The sequence below is a fragment of the Schistocerca cancellata genome, chromosome 4 (assembly GCF_023864275.1).
Source record: "Schistocerca cancellata isolate TAMUIC-IGC-003103 chromosome 4, iqSchCanc2.1, whole genome shotgun sequence".
Lineage (NCBI taxonomy): Eukaryota > Metazoa > Arthropoda > Insecta > Orthoptera > Acrididae > Schistocerca > Schistocerca cancellata.
The window spans coordinates 873393631-873418837 of NC_064629.1; the positions used below are offsets into that span (position 1 = coordinate 873393631).

General features: G+C 38.9%; 1 protein-coding gene across 4 annotated transcripts in view; it reads left to right on the forward strand.

The window, feature by feature from the left end:
* LOC126185023 (glycogen debranching enzyme) overlaps positions 1-25207 on the forward strand; it is a 192078-nt gene that overhangs the window by 116597 nt on the left and 50274 nt on the right. For all 4 annotated transcript variants that reach the window (XM_049927749.1, XM_049927752.1, XM_049927748.1 and 1 more), the window contains exons 11-16: positions 7084-7207; positions 12608-12873; positions 13265-13414; positions 20770-20972; positions 21153-21356; positions 24751-25004. In XM_049927749.1, coding sequence (XP_049783706.1) covers positions 7084-7207; positions 12608-12873; positions 13265-13414; positions 20770-20972; positions 21153-21356; positions 24751-25004 — 1201 coding nt within the window. The remainder of the gene's footprint in view (positions 1-7083; positions 7208-12607; positions 12874-13264; positions 13415-20769; positions 20973-21152; positions 21357-24750; positions 25005-25207) is intronic.

The following is a 25207-nucleotide window of genomic DNA, read 5'->3' on the forward strand; positions in this document are numbered from 1 at the left end:
GATGGTGACCTTTTTTTCATTCAAGATGCTACTGCTGTTGGTGCAGGCAGGAAATACAAGTCTTCTGTTAGAGTCAATTAGATTATTCAAAAACTGAGTATATTCCCCCTTAATTCATGAGATGCACCAAGCTGCATATATCAGTGCCAAGATTAATAATGTGATTCTTTATTTTTCGTAAGTCTTCAATGCAGCTATGAATTGCTGCATGGAAAAAACATATAAACACACAGTAAATCAGACCAGTATCCAATTAGACTGAGGCTTTCTTAACAAACAAAACTTATCACACTCTTCTCAGTTGGGACACATCATCAAAAGTGAAGGTAGTACTGTATTTATGTTGAGGAAGTAATCATAACTAATATTGTTCATGATAAATATAAATGACTTGTTGTATCATAAGCTCCCTGAAGCCATTTGTGAATGACACTGTGGTATATTAGAAGGTTGCATTGTTAGAACATTATTTGAAAATGCAGGAGAACTTGCAGATTATCTCCACAAAAACTGTCAGCACCTCCTCAGCAGAAGTAGATGTAATATAATGCACATAAAAAGTGTTGTAACTGCGACCAGGATGGTCGCGGAGTAGCAATGACGGAAGGCGCGGCGGGACCCGCGGAGAGGCCTGCGAACAACAACACAACGGAAGAGGACGGACATGACCAACGTAGGATGGAGCGAATACAACAAGACCAAACAACAGAGTCACAAGGAAACAAACTCGTACACGAACCAGGAAGTAAGCAGTCTAGCGCAAAGCGAGGTGTAAACCGACGTAAGTGAGATTAGACTGACTGGTTGAGCAAGTGGCCAGCGTTTAAGTACGCTATCGGGGGTGCCGCTATTGGCTGCTGGGACCACGTGTTCCACTGTGGCACCCCCACACTAAAAGCAGGCCAGGAGGCACGCGCCACCACAGCTTAAGGTGCGATGGTGCAGAGACCTCTATGGGTCTTCGACGTCCATGACGTCTGGCGCGGATTAAGAAAAAAGGGATAATGAATCTTTCCTACTGGTCATCAGTCACTGAATTGAGTTACAATTATTGAATATATGTGAGTGTTCATCTCAGATGTTTTATGTTGTTGGGAAGTTAGGTAAAAGACTGTAATTCCATCGCAGAATGTGAAGTACATGTTATCAGTCCATAAAGGAAGTTTATTATGAGAATCTGATATTCTTGAGTATGTTCACCAGTCTGTTACTCTTACAAAGAAGAACTCATGGAAGATGAGAAGATTCATAGAATATTTCCACTGGTTCATTGTTAGGTTTTCAGATGATGCCACAGTAATTCCAAAATGATCATCGTGACAAAATTAAAGAAAGTCATATTCATGCATAGGGCTACTTGTAGTTGACAAGCAAACTGGGGAAAAAGGTACTGGTACAATACGAATCCTCCAACATGGACTGTAAAATCACTTGCAAAGTAAAAAATGTAGGTGTAGGTATAGAGCAGGCAGCTCACTTATCACAGTGACACACAGCACTCAAGAGTAATAGAGAGTATTTCACATTCTCATTACAGGAATACTATATGTCGTAGAAACAACATGACAGACTATTTTGTTTAGCCTACTCTGTCTTCCTTTGTGTACATTTTACTCTGGTTCTCATGAGATGCAATAACCAGTTACATTCAACAAGGGTCCTCCTTGTCACAAATTAATTTATAAATAACACAAGCACATGCCAGCTGCAGACAAGAGATGAAAAGTTTTAATTAACATCAAAATCCCCACAAATCCACTCTCAAGAATGTAACTCTAGACAAAAATAACATAAGAATGGGACTAAGTAGATTATTGTTTTAACATTTATCATGCTATATACAGTATTTATATAGAATGTGTAAGTCAATATTACAATTTATGAAAAGCTTTTTAATTACTTTGTTAAATTTGTTAAGTAAATTTAAAAAATAACTGGACAACCTGCAGAAACTTTTGTGGCCCCCTATTTGATTCTCACACATTCTTAGTTTTGCTTTGTTCCTGTGGTAAAGTTGTCAGTTAGAGCGAACACTTTTGGAAGTTGTGTCACACTGCTGATGTTATTCTCTGAAAAATATTTCATAGCTAAAACAATGTTTCTAATGCTAGTTAACAAAGAAAGAAAACTGCTCAAGTAATACCATAACAAGGGTGGGGAGGAATATTTCTAACTATGAATAAATATATTTTCCTATGTAACCCTTTACATTCAGCATATTATTATACATAAGCATGGAACTGCTATAACCCTGTATGCAACACCTGGATATATGCTGCAGCACTAGGCTGCCTGCACTAGGCTGCCAGCAGCAGCTGCTCAGGCCACCCACCAGAGGCAACCCACGATGGGTCACAAGACTAGTGCATACAGCATGATTATTGCCATGCTGCCTAGTGTTGCCCTCCTCTATACAAAGACAGTGCAGCCAGTTCTCCTTTTGAGTTTGTGTTGTTATACTTCTTGTACTGTTTCTATGTTTGTTGTTTACTTGAATGTGGATCAATAAACTATGTTCTTGGTGGCCACCCTATTGAGTCTGTCTAGCATTATGGCACAATTGACAACAATGGTGGCATTTACTCCCTTGTGCTCAGTCTATTTTGATGTTCCATCATTTCTCATGTCTCTGGGGCAGTGCTCAAATCTCTCCCTGTGCAGCTGCAGGCTTCTACACTGTTTGTGTACCTGTCACCTTTTCCCACTTACATTGATGTGCCCAAAGACTGGGAGGTTTATGAGAAATGGCTTTGGCAACACTTCTTTGCTTTTGGTGTCACTAATGCAAAAACGTATAAGGTTTTGTTCCTTTTTTGATTTTCCCCAGATTTACCAGTTGTGCCAGTCAGCCCCACTCCAGGAGCCAACATTACTTTCATTCAACAAAATGTGACTGTTGTTGACGAATTATCACTGTAAATGCACATAGCACTGCAGCACATGTTGAGTTCTTTTTTGGTTGAAACAGCCCTTCCTGTCCTATTGGGCATGGGCAGCCAAACTCCATGACCTCAGTCACAAATGTCAGTTTTACATTAATTACATGGTCCATGATGCCATCATTTGGTTGGCATCTGATGAGGAGGTGTATCAATGAGCACTAAAATGTGACAGTACATCTTTGCCTGAAGTTTTAAATATTGCTCAGTCTTTTGAGGTATCTCATGCTGCTTGTGATCAAATTGAACCTTGGTATGACATTGCTGCAGTGGCTCCTGTTCCTGATCATCAGGCATGACTTAGTTCTTGAGGGGAGGACAAAATAGCAGCTCCACAAATGTGGCCTCTGTGCCATACTGGACAGCAATGTGCCAAATAACCACCACAGCAGTGGTAGGGCTCAGCACTCACTTCTTACTCATTCTGTTTCATGCAATATGACAAGAATGCATGCCCTAAATATTGGGCAACTTGCAACAACTGTAGGAGAAAAGGACATATAGCATCAGTGTATCATTCCCAGCCCTCTCCTGCAGATATGGTCATGGATGTTAATTGTATGTCTCCAGTGCTTATGAATGATAAACAACTGTTTATTGATGAGTGAATGGTGGACAAAGTGCTCTGACCACAAGTGGACACAGATGCAGCTGTGACATTGCTGAACATATAAACTGATGTCGACCTGGGATCTCTGGCATTGTCCCTGGTTACTTGACATTTGTTGAGTTACAACAAGTAGCATATTCCAATTTTGTGGCAGTTTGTGGCTCCCACTGTGTATAAACCTGTGATTCATTCCTTGACTTTACAGGTAGTGGATGATGCCATCACCAACACTGTGTTTGGTCTGGATGCTTTCAATCCTTTTGATTTTCCATTGTGGATGCAGTTCACCTCATTTCTGACCAGGTCCATTGGCACAATTAAATTCTCTGTGTTGAGTTCTTGTCTTTTTTGGATGAGTTAGGTTTTTCCATTAACTTTACAGCCCATATTATCCTGAAACCTATGGCCCAGCTGCACTTTTTGTCTGTGCATCCTGTTCCAGTGGCCTTGTGTGATCAGGTGAAATTAGAATTGGACAGGCTAATATAATTGGGTGTTATACAGGTTATTACTTCAAGTAAGTGGTTTACTCCTCTCATTACTGTTAAAAAACGAAATGGGCAGCTTTGGCTCTGCAGCCACTTTAAAGTTTCTGTTAATGCTCAATCTACCATTGACACACTGTGCCCTGATAGCACAAGTTTTTGCCAAACTCGCTGCGGACCAGTTTTTCTCTAAAACTGATTTAGCTGAAGTGTATTTACGGATTCTATTGAATGAGGGTTCAAAAAGCTCCTTGTGATCAACACACCCTTCAGGTTTACCAATATCAGTGTGGCGAGCACCCCTGTGATTTTTCAGTGTTTTTTGGGACAATTGCTAATGTATGTTCTGGCATGCATTAACTACCTTGATGACATCATTGTAACAGGTGCATCCACAGAAGATCATTTACACAACTTACACTCTTTGTTTACAGTCTTACATACTGCGGGGTTGAAGTGCAACTTGCCAAGTCACACTTTTTCTGGCCATCCATTGTGCATTTGGGGTTTGAGGTTTGTTGGGATGTTGTAAAGCATTTATATCATCATGTCACATCTTTCACAGCTCTGCTTCATCCTTCCCAATGTCAAAGAACTCCAAGCATTTTAGGGAAAGTTGCCTAATGTGAGAAATCCATTCTATGTGCAGCCACGTTGTCCCATCCTTTGTACAAATTGCTCCACAAGGATGTTCCTTGTCAGTGGATGCTGGCCTTTGACGACGTGTTCAAGCTGTTGAAATCTAAATTGCATTCTGCTCCTTGTTTGGCTGCCTTCCATTGTAGCCACCCCTTTGAGCTTGGCTACAGATGACTCTCAGTATGGCCTTGGGGTCTTTCTTGCACGTCACTTTGAAGACAGTTCCAGTTGTTTGATAGCTTAAATGTCAAAAACACTCAACTCCTCTCTACAGTACTGCTCCCAAGTTGAAAAGGAACTGCTTACCATCATCTATGCCCTCAAGAAGTTTCATGTATTCTTGTACAGATCTAAGTTCCTCCTCATTACAGACCATGACCTGTTGATTGCATTGTTTAATCCTTCAACTCTGTTGCTGAACAAAGCAGCACATTGCCTGCAGCTTTGGACCTTGTTTCTGTCTTGTTACAACTATGAAACACATTTTTGGCCTACTATGCAGCATGCCAATGCTGATGCCAATGCAAATGCACTGCTCTGGCTTTCAATGAGGCTGGATCCTACTTTTGATCAGGATGAGCTCCTTTGTTTTCACTTAGACATTGAGGTGCAATGTATAGTGGAAAGTTTTCCTATTATGAGTTCCTGGATCAGAGTTGCGGTTGCTACCAATCCTGTTTTGTGCCACAATGTTGACCTTATTCAGCATGATTGGCCAGACAGGTCTCCGGGCAGGTCTTCTGATCTTTTACATACCTATTTTGCCCCCCATCACCCCCTTTTGGTGTTTGTTGCTGATGGTCTCTTAGCTACAGATGGGCTGTTACCCAGAGGCAAGATCCCAGCTGCTCTACAGTGACATGTGCTTCAGTTCCTACATCAGTGACACCAGGGAGTCTCTGGTACCAAATCATTGGCTGGTCAAAATGTGTTTTGGTCTGGCTTCGACGAGGACATTGTGCATGCCGCCGCCGCAGCTACCATGGGAATGTGACCACGTTGATTTTGCGAGACCATTCCTCAATTCTTACTGCTTGTTGATTGTGAATGCTTTCTCTAATTTTCCATATGTTATGTGCTGTCCTACAGTTCAGGCCCTTTTTAAAAATTTTCTACTGAAGGACTGCCTAATACACTTGTGTCAGATAACAGTCCTCAGTTTGTGTTTCAGACCTTCCACAGTTCCTTTGCCAATTGACCCATTCACAACCTGCACTCTCATCTGCTCTTCTGCCACTGGTTGGGCCAGTATCCTTGATCCTTGGATCCTTCACCATCAGTGTCCCTGGTGCCCTACCCAAGTGGCCAACTCCCTCACCAACAGTGCAGTTCCATCATATTGAGGACCCAGATGTCATGACACTGCCAGTGCAGTGCTCTTATCGCCAGTCCTTCCTTATGGTACTTTGAAGGAGAGGGGGGGGGGGGGGGGGGGGGGAGCAACACTGTGCATGCATGTTTCCACAGGTTTGCCTCTTCCACTCCTACTCGCCAGTTCTGAACCAGAATTTCCTTCTGCTGCCACTGTCATCACCTACAGTGCCTGCTACAGAGGCCGTGGATATGTCATCAGTCAACCCAACTCCCACATCAGAATAGCAGCCTTCCCACAGGAGGGAATGTGTGCTATAACCCTGAATGCAACACCTGGATATGCGCTGTGGCACCAATAAGTCTGCCCATGGCAGCTGCGCGGGCTGGCCACCAGAGGCCACCCATGGTGGGTCACAAGGCTAATGCACATGGCACTACACCCACAGCACCATCTACTAGAGCCCTTCTCTATAGAAAGACAGCACAGCCACACTCCTTCTCAGACTGTGTTCTACTGCTTATTGTACTGTTTCTGTATTTGTTATTTACTTGAATGTGGATCAATAATGTTAGTTCTTAGTGGCCACACTACTGATTGTGTCTATCACTATGACAGGAACAAACTGTGAGTACTACTACTTCAGCTCTGGATGACCAGTTCAACAGATTTTATTGTTTACATCAGTTTGAAATGTTAGTCTCACCATATTTTTCACTATCATGATTGTGAACATTTTTTCTCTGCAGTGAGTATTACTTTAAAACTGGTGGAATTATGTCTTGAACATACCTGTGCACTCTTGAGAATATACTGTTCACCCCTCTATGATAAGAACTTAATAACCTTGCTGTTAAAAATACTTGTCTATAAGAAATACTATTCAGATGTAATAAAAATTTCTGAGCATACATTTAAACATTTTATTATGAGACATATCAAGAACACTAATTGCGTAGGACTAAAACTTCTTCAGTAATGTCTTGTAGTATGTATCAATCGAAGATGAAAGAAATCATTAACTTAAAAACAACATGTTATTTTGAGACAGTGCTGGACGTTCTACATACTTCTTTATTTGTATATTCTGTGTTTCAGTATCTTCTTGATGCAGCTCGAAGAGTTCGTCCTGACTTGTATGTGGTTGCTGAGCTGTTTACTAATTCTGACCAGAAAGACAATATTTTTGTCAATAGACTTGGAATTAGTTCACTCATTAGAGGTAAATATTTCAACTGCAGTTGAAATTGCATAAAATTACAGTAATATTTGTTATGCTGTTTTTAAGAGAAGACTGAATCTCAAGTTTTGGGAACCTTATGTTCCAATTAGAAGTGCAAAGAAATAGACAGAGGATAATGGGCTGATCTACCATTTGGTGTAAGTGTAGATAAACACAGTGGAACTGAAACCAAGTATGGGGCATGCATACCTTCTCCCCCTCCCCTACTTCCAACCCCCTACCACCTCCATGCACGCAGACACAAACTTAGAACAATGCAACATCAACATCTAAATACATACTCTGCAAGCCACCATATGGTGCGTAGCAGAAGGTACCTGGTAAACGACAACACGGAGTGATTAGTATGGGTAAACCCTGTAGGGAAATAGTGGCAATAATACTGGGTGGTCTGCTGTAAAAGTGAAATGAAATAAAATATTAAAATGTGTGTTAGCTAGAGAAAATAGAATAATAAATGCACAAGAACTGTTGAAAACAAAATGATGGTTTGTAAAAAAGATGCAAATGAAATGTACACTCTGGGCTGCAAAATAATTCAGTGACATGGAAATGTGCATTTGTGTGCCTGTGCTTGTTGCACATAGAAAAAATTGCCTCTTATGTGATATTGCTCCATACATACCACATGAAATAATGAAGGAAACAATGTGTCTAACCCACTGCTAGCAGCCTAGTGTCCCATATCAGATACACAAACAATTTCCTTAATTGTCTTTCAACCATCCCCATTCCATTATCTCCTAGACTCCTACTTGTCATTGTTGATGCCACATCCCATTACAGGAACATCCCCCATTCCCCAAGGCCTTGTTGCTATCAATCACTAATTCTCACAATGTTCTACTAACTCCAAAACCACAACATCATTTCTTACACACCTGACAAACTACATTGTTATCCATAATTTCACTTCCTCTGAGGGGAAGATATCCACAGCATGGCCATGAATACCTTCATGGCTCTGTCTATGCCAACTTGCAGATGATTCAGCTAGATAAAACCTTCCCAGCCACCCAAAATCCTACCCCATGTCCGGTTCAGTTCCATTGATTATATCTTTATGCTTTAGTCCCAGAGCTAAAACACACTATCATCATTCCTGAACAGTCTCAACACTTTCTCTTCCATCATAATCACCTGATCCTCCTCAGTCCTGCATGCCACTTTCCTGGATGTTTACCTCTCCCTCTCTAATGATTTTGTAAAAATATCTGCCTATATTAGTCCCACCAACCCCCAACAGTACTCCTGTTTTGATAGCTGCCATCTATTAAACACTAAAAAAAGTCTCCCATATAGACTGGCTACATTTGTGATTTGTGGTGATGAAAAATCCCTTGCCCAACATGCTCAAGGTCATACTGAGGCCTTCCTTCAAACCTAATCCTCAAACAAATCTCACATGCTATATCCCATTTCCCCCTAATCCTCTGACTACCACTTTGAACCAGCTGAAAAGGAGTATCCACTCATCACCTAATGTCACCCTGGACTGCAGTAACTAAACCACATCCTTTGCCAGTGTTTTGCCAACCTATCGTGGTGTGCAAATATGGGGAATTCCCTACCCTCAGTCCTTTCTGCCTTCCCAGAATGATGTATCACTGACAACACAATCTACAAAATATACTGGTTGATCCTTATGCTACACCTACTAGCAATCCCTCGCCACATGGGTCATATCCCTGTGGTGGACTTTGGTGCTTCCCTATTCACCTGTCCAGCTCATCATATACCAGTCTCATCACAGGTATATCCTATCGTATCAGAAGCAGGTCCGCCTCTGAAAGCACCCATGTCATATACCAGCTCTACTGCAACATTTGCAAAGTCATTTATGTGGGCATGACCACCAACCAACAGTCCACCAAATAAATGGCCACCCTCAAACAGCAGTCCAGAACAGAGTTTATTGCCCAGTGGCAGAATACACTACCAAATACACCATACTTGTCCTCACAGGTTCCTTTGCAACCCGTGCCATATGGATCTCCTCTCCCACAGTGACAGCTTCTCTGAGCTGTGTACATATAAATTACTCTTGTAACACATCCTGTGATCCCTCAGTCCTCCTGGTCTCAGTTTGTGCTAGCCCCAGTTCCATGCTCACTTCTGTACCTGTCTCCATACAGTCTGCCCCTTCACTTCACTTGTTGTACACTCACACCCTTCTCTCCACAATCTCCATCTTCCTTTGTTCTTTCTTCCCATTGTAGTCCATTCCTCCATATTGTTGTGTGCCACATGCAACAACTCCCATTGCTGCCTTCAGTGTCAACTTACTGGTGTCATAGTACTGTCCCTTCATCCCTTTCATCTAAACTATCAGCCATCTTTCCCTCCAACCTTCCATCCTGCTGTCTGTCTCTTTTGTCCCCTCGCTCACTCCACGAGAAACAAACCCTCACCGAAATCAAGCCGCAGAACCAGTGCTAAGTAGTCAACCTGGAAAAGGTAGCCATGTATGAGTGTATATATGTATTCTGTACTAGGTAGCTCTGAAGAACATCATTGTCCAAAGGCTTAGCAATGTTTTCAGTCTTGTTTATGTGCCTACTAACCATTTAACACCTCAGTTATGAGTTCCTACCTTTACTTCTTTCTAGTAACTATATTCCACCAAGGTCTTTCCTACATCTACATCTACATTGATACTCTGCAAATCACATTTAAGTGCCTGGCAGAGGGTTCATCGAACCACCTTCACAATTCTCTATTATTCAAATCTCATATAGCGCATGGAGAGAACAACACCTATATCTTTCCGTACGAGCTCTGATTTCCCTTATTTTATCATTGTTGTCATTTCTCCCTATAGTAGATCTGTTACATTTTCCAAGTGTCCTGCCAACAAAATGCAGTCTTTGGTTAGCCTTCCCCACAACATTCTCTATGTGTTCCTCCCAATTAAGTTGTTTGTAATTATAATACCTAGGTATTTAGTTGAATTTATGGCTTTTAGATTAGACTGATTTATCATGTAACCAAAGTTTAATGAATTCCTTTTAGCACTTATGTAGATGACCTCACACTTTTCGTTATTTAGGGTCAACTGCCAATTTTTGCACCATTCAGATACCTTTTCTAAATCATTTTGCAATTTGTATTGCTCTTCTGATGACTTTATTAGTCAATAAATGACAGCATCATCTGCAAACAACCCAAGATGGCTGCTCAGATTGTCTTCTGTTATTATATTGACAGTATTACAATAAGACTTGAGCTGTATACAGATATCTTTTATTCAGATGTAGCATAAGTAAACTTATGTTACCAAAAATGTACCCAGAGCTATGCTTGGTTCTTTTTTGTCAAAAAAGGGGAAGATAGATGATCAATATGTCAAAACTTTCACTGTGCAGCAGATGTACATTGCCTGAAATTTCGTGATAGGTTACATATATGTACCACTTCTGTCCTTTAGGCAAAGGACCACATTTGTGCCCCAGTCCACTACACAGTTTTAATTTGTCAGCAGATTTCAGACTGAAAAGGAGAGTATTACTTTCTTCCATCTCATTTACACTGTGTTATCTACAGTAATAACACATAAAAGCTCATCTAGTCCTTTCTTCCCCTGCTTCTCTTCTTGTCACAGTCTATTATGATTACTTTGTACTTCCATTTTGTGTCATATACTTATCTTCCAAATGTTTGGTGTTATTGTAATTCTCATGATTTTCTTTTTGGAGACTTGAACCCAGTTTTCTTTATGTTCTGTAAAAGTATATTTATCAGGAATTTATTATAGTGTTAAAATAACTTAAATTATCATTATCTGTAAATATACACTGACAAAAAAAACTCTCAGCACCAAGAAATAATTAACATAGAGTAATGTAATTTTGGAAATACATTTGTCTAGGTAACATATTTAAGTAATTAACACTGCACGTTGACAGGTAAGCATGAGAAAAGTCATTGCAAATGTGAAATGCTGGTACATTAATGACCAGTTTATCTGACAATAGTATTGGCTGCAGGCATGCAAAGATACATTCATTGTATCCTGTGTCAGTTTAAAGAATGCAGTTCCATGCCTGTTGCACTTGATTTCTCAATACAGAGCTGGTTAATGCTGATTGTGGATGATGATGAAATTGTCATCTGATGATGTCCTGTACGTGATCGATAGGAGGCAGATGTGGTGACTGAGCAGGCCAAGGCAACATGTTAGCGCCCTGTAGAGCATGCACAGTATGTAGGCAAGCATTATCCTATTGGAAAACATGCACACACACACACACACACACACACACACACACACACACACACACACACACACACACCCTCCCCTCCCAATGGAATACTGTTGTGAATGACAGCACAACAGGTAAAAATCACCAGACTGACATACCAATTTGCAGTCAGGGTGCATGGGATAACCACATGAGTGGTCCTGCTGTTACATGAAACTGCACGCCATACTATAACTTGAGGTGTAGGTCCAGTGTATCTAGGCCACAGATGGGTTGGTTGCAGGCACTCCCCTGGCCTCCTTGTAACCCACACATGGCCATCACTGACACAGAGGCAGAACCGGCCTTCATCAGAAAATACAACAGTCCTCCACTCAGCCCTCGAATGAGCTCTTACTTGATACCACAGAAGTTGCAAATGGTTGTGGTTTGGATTTGAGTGGAATGCACGCTACAGTGCATCTGGCTCAGAGCTGTCCTTGAAGTAACTAGTTGTAACAGTTCATTGTGTCATTGTGGTACCAACTTCTGCTCAAATTGCTGCCACAGCCACAGTACAATGCACCACAACCATACATCAAACATGCCAGTCTTCCCTCTTGGTAGTGCCACATGGCCATCCAGATCCCAGTCTTCTTGTGATCTACCTTCCCATGACCATCACTACAGTGGCTACATTCCTGCCAAGTCTTTCTGCAATGTTGCAGAAAGAACATCAAGCTTCTCATAGCTGTATTCCACATCCTCACTAAAACTCGGTGAGCTGTTGATAATTGCATCTTCTTTGTCTTAAAAGCATTCCTGACTATCAAGTCACTATGTCTAATCTCAAAGGTAACTAACACTCATGGCTGGTACAGTATGTATTTATAGCAAACCTGGTTTGCACCCTCGTAGTGGCATTACTTGTGTCACTCTCATGTGACTGCTCAGAGATCTGAATAGACATCATCTTTAAGTTGTAGAAATATGCCTACCAACTTTCATTTATCTTGTACAACCGAGTTTCGGTGATGATATTTTTTTTCTAGTGGTGTATTAACTATTATTTTAAACCTGTATATTTTAAATACGACATGCACTACCATCAATGTATTATGCATTTTACTTATTTTTGTGCTGTTTTAATCTGCAGACAGATCTTAGAAACCTAAGTTTTTTTTTTTTCTTTTTGCAGAGGCAATGTCAGCTTGGGACTCTCATGAGGAGGGACGACTTGTGTACCGATATGGTGGAGAACCTGTAGGTGCTTTCCACCAACCATCACTTCGACCACTTGTTCCATCAGTAGCACATGCTTTGTTTTTAGATTTAACACATGATAACCCTAGTCCCATTGACAAAAGATCTGTGTTTGATTTGCTTCCAAGTACTGCTCTTGTGTCAATGGCGTGCTGTGCATCTGGTAGCAACAGAGGTTATGATGAACTGGTTCCACATCATGTAAGTTTTTTGAATCAGCAAACTACATATTTCTCATTATGTCAAATTATTTTATGTTATACAAATGTGAAAAGCAAGTACAAGAAAATCAGATATAGGTAACAACATACAATAAACAATTATCATTGAAAGAAAAGGGAAGTAAAGCCTTAGATGACAAATGAACTTAGAAATGGACAAACTTAAGTGACAAAAGTTTCTCTAACTTTGTCTGGTGAGCCTTGTCAATGGAAATTGAGGATGATCCTCACAGTTGATATTTTTGATATGAGTTTCAATATATTTCATCTTGTGCTTTAGGCTTACTATTGATGCTTGTAGATTTGATGTTCAATAGTACCAATTCTTTCATTATAAAAATATGTTTTCCAATATTTTATGCATTTTCCAGATTCATGTAGTTGATGAATTCAGACAGTATGCTGCTTGGACTGAAGATGATGATGCATCAGAAGGTGTTGGAATTCGCTCAGGCATTATTTCAGCTAAAAAGGCTTTGAACAAATTACATTTTGATTTGGGAATGTCTGGCTTTAACCAGGTAAATTTAGTCTTTAAACATTTCCTCCTAAACATGATAACTTATGGCTACAGTCACATGTTCCCATAATGTATGTTCAATGTAAGTTCTTTACTTGTACCTGTACACATATACAAGAAGTTTCACTTCTCTCCTTAAAAATTCCTAGAATGCCTAGAGTACTACATAAATAATGGTATGAATAGACATCATGCCAAGAGACATATTGTTTCTTGTAACTGTTAGTGTAAGTTATTAGCAATTGTATTAGCAGAAACTGATGTTTTATTTTGTGACAAGACCTACACATCCAAATATTATGAAACTTTGATGCAAGAACCAGGAGAAATGTAATTAATTATAAATAGAATCAGATAATAAGTAGCACAAGTTGCAAATGGATTTATTCGTTCAATTAAGACCAGTTTTGGGTGATTATAAGCCCATCTTCAGTTGAGCAAGACAATGGTAGGAAAATGAAGAAACTATAATGAAAAGTTGTATACCACCTAGCACTTGTTAAGTTTTCATAATAGTGAGAATTCACTGCCCAGATGTAAATATGAAGTTCATATGGTCAGGTTAGTCAGAGTGAAACATGGGTTTCACACCAGATAATCAAGAAAATTACCTAAAGAAATAGGTAGTCAAAGAAAGAAGAAAAGGAAAGAAAACAAGAGAATATCAATGGACAACATAAGAGAACTTACACCATGTGACACTTGGCCGCCACACACTGGACACCAGGCTGTAGGATGGTGAAAGTCACACGTGAAGCTGAGATCCAGTTTGAGGTGGTGGTAGAAGGAAGCTGCGCATGAAAACTAGCGCCCTTCATAATGTTAGGGAAAGTAAAGCCATCAAGCAGTGAACAGCAGCAGAACTGAATAGTGTGATCATTAACAAGGTGGATACATATGTAACTAATTAAAAGTGGTTAGATGTACATTGTCAAAGTACTTAAACAAATAAATAAATTATGTGCTTCAGCATAAATTGTGGGAGTGCCCAATCATCAATTATAAATGATGTGAAGATAAAATTTAAATTTAGAAAATCCAGAAATGGACCATTAGTGGCTAGTTGGACACAAATAAACTAAATACCATGTCAACTGAGTATCTCCAAGGTGAAACGGTATCGGTTGGGGAATAAAATTAAAAGGATGTAAAGAAAATTACAAGTCCTTTGAGAGAGAAGTTTGAGAGGAATATTGGCAAGGTTTGAGTGCTATTCCAAAAAAGTATAATTGTTTAGAAGGTACATGTGCTTCAGCATGGTTTGCTCATTTAGGGTTGTTGAAGGGTTCTTGGTTAAGTTGTAAATAATTCCTATTTCCTCTAATTAATTAAGGACATGGCCTTTCTGATGATGATGAAGGATACTCAAAATGTTATTTATGTCAGCAAAGGTGTGCCTATTGACTTTCAAATGATTGAACAAACTGGAATTAGAATTATTCAAGTCCTGATGTTCCTTGAATTGGATTTTAAAAGAATGCCCCATGTGCTCAATTTAGAGATGTTGGCACTCCTTGCACTTAATTTGATATATGCCTGAGCCCATGTGGTGGCTGTGATCCTAGCTTCATGGTGCCTATACTGAGAACCAATTCTGTTTGGTATAAAAAATGCCATGCTGAGCATCTAGGAAGAACTACAGGTTTCTGACATAATCTGCGATGGCTTTTAACAAGATTTGTCTTAAGTAAAATGTCATTCTGAATTTTATCAAGTGATTGTTCAATAGAACCTACATTAGTTCACCATGTTACGTACATCAACTGATGAAGAAAGATATCTAAAAAGAAATCAGTGTGTTATATTCTAAGAAAGACTTTTTAAATAAGGAAACTCACATTACTCATTTGGGATTGCCTAAAGAACTTAGTTCTTTTAATTTTGACCATTGATACATGCATATTATACATACTATTAATTTTTAAACAAATGATATTATGCTATCTCACAAGACGAAGCTTGAGAGGCTCAGCGTGACCTGTAGAAACCGTAAAATGCAACTTCTGGTTCCATAAAAAGGTTGAAAACTGCATTAATATTGGTTTTAATAATGATACAATGGGCTTACTAAACAAAGCTCTGTCTTATAACACCAGTACAGCATTTTTTTAGACCAAGCTGCATGCGAAACCTCTACTAAAAATCATATTACTCTTAAACTTAATGAGACTGTTACCAATGAATTAAAAAAAAAAAACAGAATGGGCAGGATCAGGATTTCATAGGGCCCCTAATGTCACTGTTTCTCAAAAAAGATCAAGGCACTTAGTGTAGCATTAATAAAAAACTTCAGCTTAACCAAGCCCTCATCATACATGTGGACATGGGCCATACCTCTGTTATCTTACATGAAACTGACTACATTCAAAAAGCACAAGAATTTTTATCTTCCAATAATGTACTCATCTGCCCTTTCAATCCTACTGCTAATTTGTCGCTGAAACAAAAAAAAGTACCCTTTTGCCTATGAAGCCTAGAACACACGCCTTGCATGGCACACTTAAGATCCGTATATAACAGTGGTTCCCCTCTGAGACCATTTGGTAATGCATCTGATTCTTCTGATTATCTTTTAGCTAAAGAGCTAAATAGTTTTCTGAGCAGGCATTTTTATTTTCCAACCTCTGATACTGTGAAAAAGAGGGACAAACTCATCAAACTTTTAAATCAGACCACAATCACCCATGACACTTACTTAGCTTGGATGTCACCAACATATATACAAACATCCCAACTAAAGAAGTAATCCCGATTGTAGAATCCAATATAAGGTAACATGCTAACTTAGATTTCGAAGCAGTGAATGAATTTCTCACTCTCCTAAAGATGGTTCTAGACCACAGTTACTTTAAATTTGGTAATGTTGTCTACAAATAGCTAGTGCACTAGTCATGGGATCTCTCTTAGCTAGGATTATTGTCAATATTTGTCACCTACATTGAATACCAGTTCTTCCAACCTTTCCCCCATTATGTTCAGAATGTTGTTTGCTGTAAACATTATGTCAATGATGTCTTACTTCTCTACAGTGGTACTAAAGGTCAAGTATAGCAGTTTTATCAATATCTTAACATAGTGCACCCTAATAATCAATTTTACATTGCCATTTTTAGATTTAAAAATCATTTCACAAAACGATAAGATTAACATCAAATTTTTAGCAAAGAGACCACAACTGACAGTATCATTCACAGCTTATCAAATCACCCACAGAAATATAAGATGGCTGCATTGAGTGTAATGGTGCACCTTTCTACCTAAGTAACCCTCAGTGAACAAGAATATATAAATGAGCTTGAAATTATCAGGTATATTGTGAGTTCTAACGGCTACCTAATTCAGCTGTGGACACCCTTATCCAGTGAAGGACTTCATAGTATTCATCATGGGATTGCCCTGACACCCATCAATGAGGACATTCCATGTAATTCATGCAGTAAAGTACACTATTTTGGCACTATTTCAGGTAAGGTTGGCCAATGGCTCAAAAAAGATGGAGCCACAGTGTCATTTTTATACCAAACAGAATTGATCTCCAGAAAAGGCACCATGAAGCTAGGATCCACAGCTGCCACATGGGCTCAGGCATTTATAAAATCAGGTGCAATGATTGCTAGTGCCTCTATATTGAGCAGACAGGACACTTTTTTAACATCTGATTCAAGGAACATAATGACATTAATAATTCTAAGTTCAGTCATTTGAAAGTCGGAAGACACACTGTTGGTGACATAAATACCAAGTTGAGTATCCTTCATCAACACAACAAAGGCTGCATCCTTAATTTATTAGAAAATAGAAATTATACACAGCTTAAACAAGAACCCTTCAACAACCCTAACAAGCAAACCATGCTGAGGCTCATGTAACCTCCAAATAATTATCTTTTTCTGAAATAGTACTCCGACCTCCCCAATATTCCTCTCAAATTTCTCTCTCAAAGGAACTGTAATTTTCTGCATATCACTTTAATTTTAGTCACCAACTGGTGCTATTTCACCCTGTGGATACTCAGTTGTCATGATAATTTTTATATTTATGTGACTTGCCACTATTGGCCCATTTGTGGCTTTTTTATATTTGAATTTTACCTTTCTGCCATTTTTAACATATGGTTGGTCACACTCACTATTTATGCCCAAGCATATAATTTTTTTTCATTTTTTAATACTTCTACAATGTACATCTAACCCAGTTTTAATAAGTTACATATTATGCATCCACCATTGTTAATGATCAGGTTAGTCAGCTCTGATGCTGTTCACCACTAGATGGCTTTATGTCCCGTTGAAATACAACAGTCACCAATTTTCGTGCTGGGCCTCCTCCTACCACCACTTCGTACTGTATGTTGGATCCATGTGTGGCTGTCACCAGTCCACGCCCTGGTGTCTAATGTGCAGTGGCCACAAATCTCTTTGTGTAAGGTTTTTTTCCATTGTTAATTGATATTCTCTTAGTTTTTCTTCTTTTCTTATTCCTTTGACTGCCTGTTTCTTTTGGTTAATTTTGTTGATTACCTGGTGTGGAACCCGTGTTTAATTCTGGCTAATCCAACCAAATCATCATCATATTTACAGTTGGGCAGTGAGTTTCCACTAGCCAAGTGTTAGGTGATATATGGTCTCTTGTTATAGTTTCTCCATTTTCCTATTGCGCTCTTGTTCACCGGGACATGGACTTATAATCATCCAAAACTGATTGTGATTGAACCAATAAATCTATTTACAACTGAAGTGGTTTATTATCTGATTTCATGATGCTCAGTTACCAATGTCCTGCAACAAAATTTTATAATTATAAATGGGAGAACTGCTGAAGAACAAAGAACTGAGCTGTCAAGAAAACATCATTTAACATTTTTAAGAAAAATCATATTCTGAAATTACTTTTTTCTCCAGTTTACAAAAAGTTTTCTGAAATTCTTGCAGTATTAGTTGAAATTGAGCTACATTATTCTTGCATTTATTCCTTCAATTACTATATTTGTAACCAACTAACTTATATGGTGATTGTACCTAATGCTAATCACTATTGTAATAATGGAATGGGCTGCAGATTGTCAATGAATGAAGAGATGAGTGTTTAATGTAATGGGAATACTGTACGTTTAATGAGTATCTTAGCAGTAGGCTAAATAAACCCAACAAAAATGTAGTGATATGAGCTTTTCTACCTGTTTTCCTTTCATGGATTCGCATTTTGATTTCTTCTAGTTTCCTGTTCTCCATTTATTGCACAGTTCAATTTACACTTTCATGCAATACTGTGCTTGAAATATACACCTGCATAAATCATACGTATTGCCGTATTTTCTAATTAGTCAATCTGCCACTCTCAGAACATATTCTTTCCCCTAAAAGAGAAGAGCACACATTGCGCATTTGATGTCAGAACAGCAAATTAGAATTATGCTGTAAGTCTTATTCAAGTTGAAATCACTTTTTACTTTCCTTTACCACTTTCTTTGACATTCAGTTTGCCAATTGTAACTAAACCTATGTCGTCATCATCACTGTCTGCAACAATTAATGACTAAAGTGTGACATTACTCATGAAAAAACACCTGCTAAGCATCTATGGCCCTCTCATTTTTGTAGAATATGTTTAATTAGTAACCCCTCCACCCCCAGTTTTGCCAGCCGGAGTGGCCGAGCGGTTCTAGGCGCTACAGTCCGGAACCGTGCAACCACTACGGTTGTAGGTTCGAATCCTGCCTCGGGCATGGATGTGTGTGATGTCCTTAGGTTAGTTAGGTTTAAGTAGTTCTAAGTTCTAGGGGACTTATAACCTCAGACGTTAAGTCCCATAGTGCTCAGAGCCATTTGAACCCCCAGTTTTTTAAAGAATTGAACTTCAGTGTAAATTAGAGAGACTGGAACCCACACAGAGATTTACTGGCAATTGTTCTTCCCTCAGACTAGGGACTGATGACCCTGTAGTTTGGTGCCTTTACTCTCCAAACCAATCAGCCTCAAACTACTCAGGTGCACCACCACACTATTTGCCCCAAAGTCCTGTTTTATTTATTTTGATGACTTCCCCACTTCGGGGGGTTTGATTTTTGACTATAAACATTGGGGGTGTCTTGGTGTGCTAATGTGATGCTGTTTCCACATTAGAATGCTGTTTTAATGTAGCAAAACTGGTTGTGATGATAAAGCAATCACCAATTACAGCTGTCTTCTGATTCATTTTACTTCCATTCAGTATTAAGTTTAATGTCTGTGGGTACCTGAATTACAAAGTTCTTTTTCCTTTCATTAATTATGTGGGTTGCCAGGGAGAAAAAGTTTTGAAAAGATGTGTAAAGTTTGTTGGAAATCACTAAGTGCACTTATTTTCAAATACTGGATGAATATAATGTGGATAATTTGCACACTGTGAGTTATGCTGCTTCAAGATGTATACACAGTTTCTAACTTTAATACTTGATTTATTGTGTTACATCTTTAATGTAAGACTATACATCTTACTTAGTAGATTATGACAGCATTTTAAATTTTTCAGTGTGCTCAATAATTATATGAAATACTGAAAATCAAATTTTTGTTGCTCCTAGAAGTCATTAGATAAGCAACCTGCAGCTATGACTAGGTGACTGTATAGTATTGTATAGGTTGATATTAAGGATTACTGCTTTTGTGAAATTTTGAAAGACAATATTAAAAAAACTCCAATCTGTAAAGAGTAAGTGAAGAAACAACGAATGTAGAGACGCTTATACTAGCTAATATTCCTTTACACTTGGTGTTTTCAGTGTGCAAACCTGGTAAGTCACATGAAGTACCATAGGATGGGAGACCTCAGAAGCCTTTCCAGCTTTTGTACCAGATTGGTAAATGGGAGCAGAACATTCTTAATCCAGGGGAGACAATTTTCAAATCCACTAGAAAAGTACAAAGTGTTGTATTTGTGTACTTCCCCTCTGCCCTCCTGTAGAATGGCATACAAAAAAAAAAAAAAAAAAAAAAAAAGGAAATATAATTACTGAAACAAATATTTTCTCTGGAATGTATCAGGCAAACATGTTAGACACCTCCCTACAAATTTTCACCCAAGTCAAATTTAAGTGTGTATTTATACTAGATGGATTTTTGCAGAATGAAAACACTAAATACTTAAAAATATTTCATTACCCTAAAAAGTATAGTAAAAACAGAGTATTATCTCAAAGTAACCTTATTTGTACAAAGAAGGACTATTCCCACTGAAATGGAGCTGTAAACAAAAATATATAACATAAAAACCCACCATTTGAACCTCCTTGATGTATCCAACTTTTATTCCCCTATTGTTCTTAGGGCTTTAGTATATTTCAGATATTTAATAGCATTATTTTAACCTATATTCCAGGTATTTGTTGATCAAATGGATGCTGACATCGTTGCTGTTACTCGGCACTGTCCTGCTACCCATCAGTCTGTGGTTTTGGTGGCACACACAGCGTTCCGGCATCCAGACACATATTTCAGTCGTGGGTTTGTAAAACCATTGAGAGTAGAAGGCACTGTCGATGAGGTCATTTTGGAAGCATCACTTTTCCACAAGAATGCAAAGTAAGTAAATCCTATCCCAGATTATCTGTGTTTAATGCTAATTCTATAATAAATTTTCTGCATCAAAATTCAAGCAGGGAAGGTAGTTAATGATTACATTTTCATTACATATATCTGAGTGACATGATTAAAATTAGATTTGTCAAAAAATAATACTATTAACACATTTCTCTCCTGTAGGTCTGGAGGGGGCAGATTTCAGAAATACGATAACTTTGTGAAAGATGAAAAGAGAATAAATGGCCTACAGGATTATGAAGTAGAACTGAAGGAACATATTCCATTGAGTGAGTCTCAAATGCTTCAAATTGGAGATTCTGGTGATCCAAATGTCACACAGATAAATTTCAAAAATTTTCAACCTGGATCAGTGGTTGCAATCAAGTAAGTGGATTTTTTTCCAGTTGTTCTAATAAAATACTTCACCTTTGTTACAAAACTGTATCTTCATTTTAGAAATGTTGTGACTTATTTTTCACTATTTTATCTGAGATAATGAATGTTAATGTAAGAATGAATGCTATACACAGCAGAAATTGAGAAAGCTTATCCAGTGCTATCAAGTACGTACAACTGCATGGACACTGCTATTGAAGTTAGACACTTCAGTCTTCTAAACAGAAAGCAATAAGTTGTATTTGGTAGTTGATAAGGTGTCTCAACATCACCAGAATGGGATATCATCACAAGTGGAGTGCCTGAGGGCTCAGTTCTGATCCCCCTAATTTTGTTATTTTTATTAATGGTCTACTTCTCTGTACAGAATATTGTAAATTCACCACCTTTGCTGATGCCACTATGGTACTTATGGATAATTCATTAGACAAACTGAAGGCATCAGCTAATAAGGTTTTTAGGCATACTGTGAACTGATTTCATAGAAATAGTATTTCTGTTAATTGCAGTAAAATAAACTTTATGAAGTTTCACACAACCTCCAAAGATGAGGAATTGGAAGAAATTTTATATGACCAGTGGCTAGATAGAGTGTCTCTCAGAATACCTGGGATTATGCACTGATAGCAAACTAAACTGGTCAAATCACATACTTGTTCTGCAACTAAAGCTTTATGCATTGTTTGTCAAGTGACTGGACATAATGCACGTAGAAAGAAAGAACTCCCAAGCAGACAAGTAACACTATTGCTTTGAATATTTCTTTTGTATGAAGGTCTGGAGCTACAAATTGTGTGAAATGTATTGTAATGATAGTCCACCAGCAGCTCATTATAGTTCATTTCATACTATATGCTTTATTAGGCATAGTATAAATACAGACACAGCAATAGACAGCTGGGCTTGGCATTCCATTAGACATTGAAAAGCACAACAAGAACTACTAAAAGTAGCAAGCATTCCTAATGGCAGATAATTATCCGATGACATTCTATTAGGTGTCCCAGATGGAAACACAATCACTTGTAGTTGTAGTGTAATGTCTCAGTGTGAACAGGCCACAGGCTGGACTGCTATCTGGCATTAACGATACAATCACTTTGAGTCATAATCCAATGTCTATGTGCAAATGGGCCACAGCATCAACTGCTGTCTGGCATACACAACTGATAAATTTGATGATAGTTCTATTCCAGTTCCAAAGCTCAGAGTCCTCAGCTACCATGGACTAAGGCAAAGGCATGTGGTTGGCCAGCTGCCTGCTCTGGGGGATGGTGCAGGCAAAGTGTTTCTGGAATGGCAGCTGGACCTCAGCCCATAGTCATATGATGTAATGATCCTGGTCCAGTGGCTCAGACCCAGCTGGCTCACTGTGGCTGTGCATCAGCATATTTGTACTATAGCAGTGAATGCACATGGTGCAAATTACTTGCAGGCATGTGGCCTGGCTAATGTCAGTAGTGCCATGATTCTCTCACCTTCTATTGGCAATGAACATGTTGCGTGTCAGGGACATGTGTGCCACTGGTCGCAGTGGTGGCTGGGCCATAGTTTTCTATGAGAACAACCCATCGTTGTTGTTGTTGTTGTTGTTGTTGTTGTCCTGGACTGTTGTGTTTGTTCCTTGATGACATTGCGTTGGCAGGCCTGTATTACTAATGTTGATATCTGGAAAATGCAGCACCAGCAGGCTCATGATTTGGCAACTCGCAGCAATGATCTGTATTGCTCATGGACTGTGTGTAGGATACAACATCCCTTCCCTCTCCCCCTTCGCTCCTGGTGGAAAAGAGATGGGTGACCATTGCAGCTACTTTGAGTCGAGATGACTAGCACTATTTTCCTTCCCACAAGAAAAATAAAACCAACCACCACCACGACAAGGGATCCAGGGGAATCAACAGCAGCAATCAAGGGCAGTGTCCAGGACCCCAGTAGTTGGGAGCTGCTGCGGAAAGGGCTGCACCTGTTCAGAAACCAAAAGAATGTACATCTGAAACAAACAGCCCATTGGAATGGCTGTTGTAGAGCCAGAAGACATGGTACTGGAATGTATAATCAAAGTCTGTGTAGAATGAGGAAAGACAACCATAAGGCCAGGAGCTTCATAGGTGATTGCATTGCATGTGGATGAACACAAAAGTGACTTGTGCTGCAGGAGTGCTGTGGCCCTGAAAATGTGTGTCAGGAGCAGAAAGGAGAACTTGTGTGTAAATTTGACACCAGAAGGAAAATCAGTAAAAATATGCATTTATTAGGCACAGGAAGAGAAATTCAAAAATGTGTGCATGAATTCATTACTAGAAAGAAATTTGGAAGAAATGTGTGTGGATTAGACACTGGAAAGGATTCAGGCAAAGTATGTGTGTTTGAGGCACTGGAAAGAAATTTGGAAAAGCTGTGCATGTTTTAGGCACTGTGAGAAAAAAACACTCAACAACTGGAGGCTGAAGTAAAACAATGACCCTGTGTGTGAAAGCACTGTGGTAAGAAGTTCTGGTCATGGATATCACCTGAAAGTTCCTGTGCACAGAAGCGCTGGGCCAAGTGTTCAGATTGTGTGTCACAAGTGATAAAATATGGCACTGCTGACTGGAGTCCTGCGAGCAAGGTGGTGCATCAGGGAAAGCTGTTAGACGTTTCCAGTAGTGTGGCAATACCACAGAGTTTGAAGAGGAATTCTTATGTTCGTTGCATGTGGTGCAATAATAATAGCAGTTGATGGGTCACATATGTGGTGACATGGTCATATTAAAATGATAATTGCACATTAGTACACCAAGTATAGGAGAGAATGTCTGATGAGCACCATCTAGCTGAGGTGTTGTGAAAAATGTGTAATGAATTGCACTGAAAGTTTGGAGAATGTCAAACTTGTTGCTATTGACTGAGATGAAACATAGAAAAAATTGTTTGTCATCATTGTCATCTGAAGTGACTGGTCCATGGTGCATGCAGAAAGAACAAGTTCCCAAGTAGAGAAGTAATCCTATATGCCTTACTAGGCACAGTATAAATACAGAAACTGTAATAGCCAACTGGGCTGCCATTGCATTAGACATTGAAAAGCACAAGAACTTCTGAATGTAATAGGTACTGCTACTATCAGATAGTTATTCAGTAACACTTAATTAGGTGTCCGTGATGGAAATCAGTCACTGTGAATTGTAATGTAATGTCTCAGTATTAATATCTAATGTTGCTGCTTGGCATTCATCACATATCTTACAATAAATGATCAACCCACAAATGTACATGAATTTTAGTTTCTTGTTTACCATCTGTAAAATGTAGCATGATCTGTATCAGAGTCATTTCTCTACTATTTTCTGGAAACAAGTAACTAACTAATTTCACATCAAAATAAATTAATATGTTACAGGGTTTCACTTCATAACAAGGCAGCAGAAGCCATTAAAAAATTGCGAAATTTTGTATGGCTGAGCAGGCTACCTCAGCAAGATGCAAGCTCTCATGATCTAGCAACTGAACTGAGCAATATTGTATCATCACTAAGTCTTTCTGATTTAAATGAAGCATTGTACCGCTCTGATAGTGAGGAACTGGATCATGGGAAAGGAATTGGAGTGTATAACATCCCAGGTTTTGGTTCTTTGGTTTACTGTGGTTTGCAAGGTAATGCACATTTAAGTTGTTACATTGTAGTCTAAATATAGATTTTAATGTATTTATCTTCCAAATAACAAAGATTTCAGTTTTCAATGTAAATCACCAAATGAGGATAGATAACGAGATGAGGCTTTGAGCAGATATGTTCATCAAAAAGGATGAGAACTAGCCAAATTTCCTTCAGAGAGACACTTCTGTGCAGCCAGTGT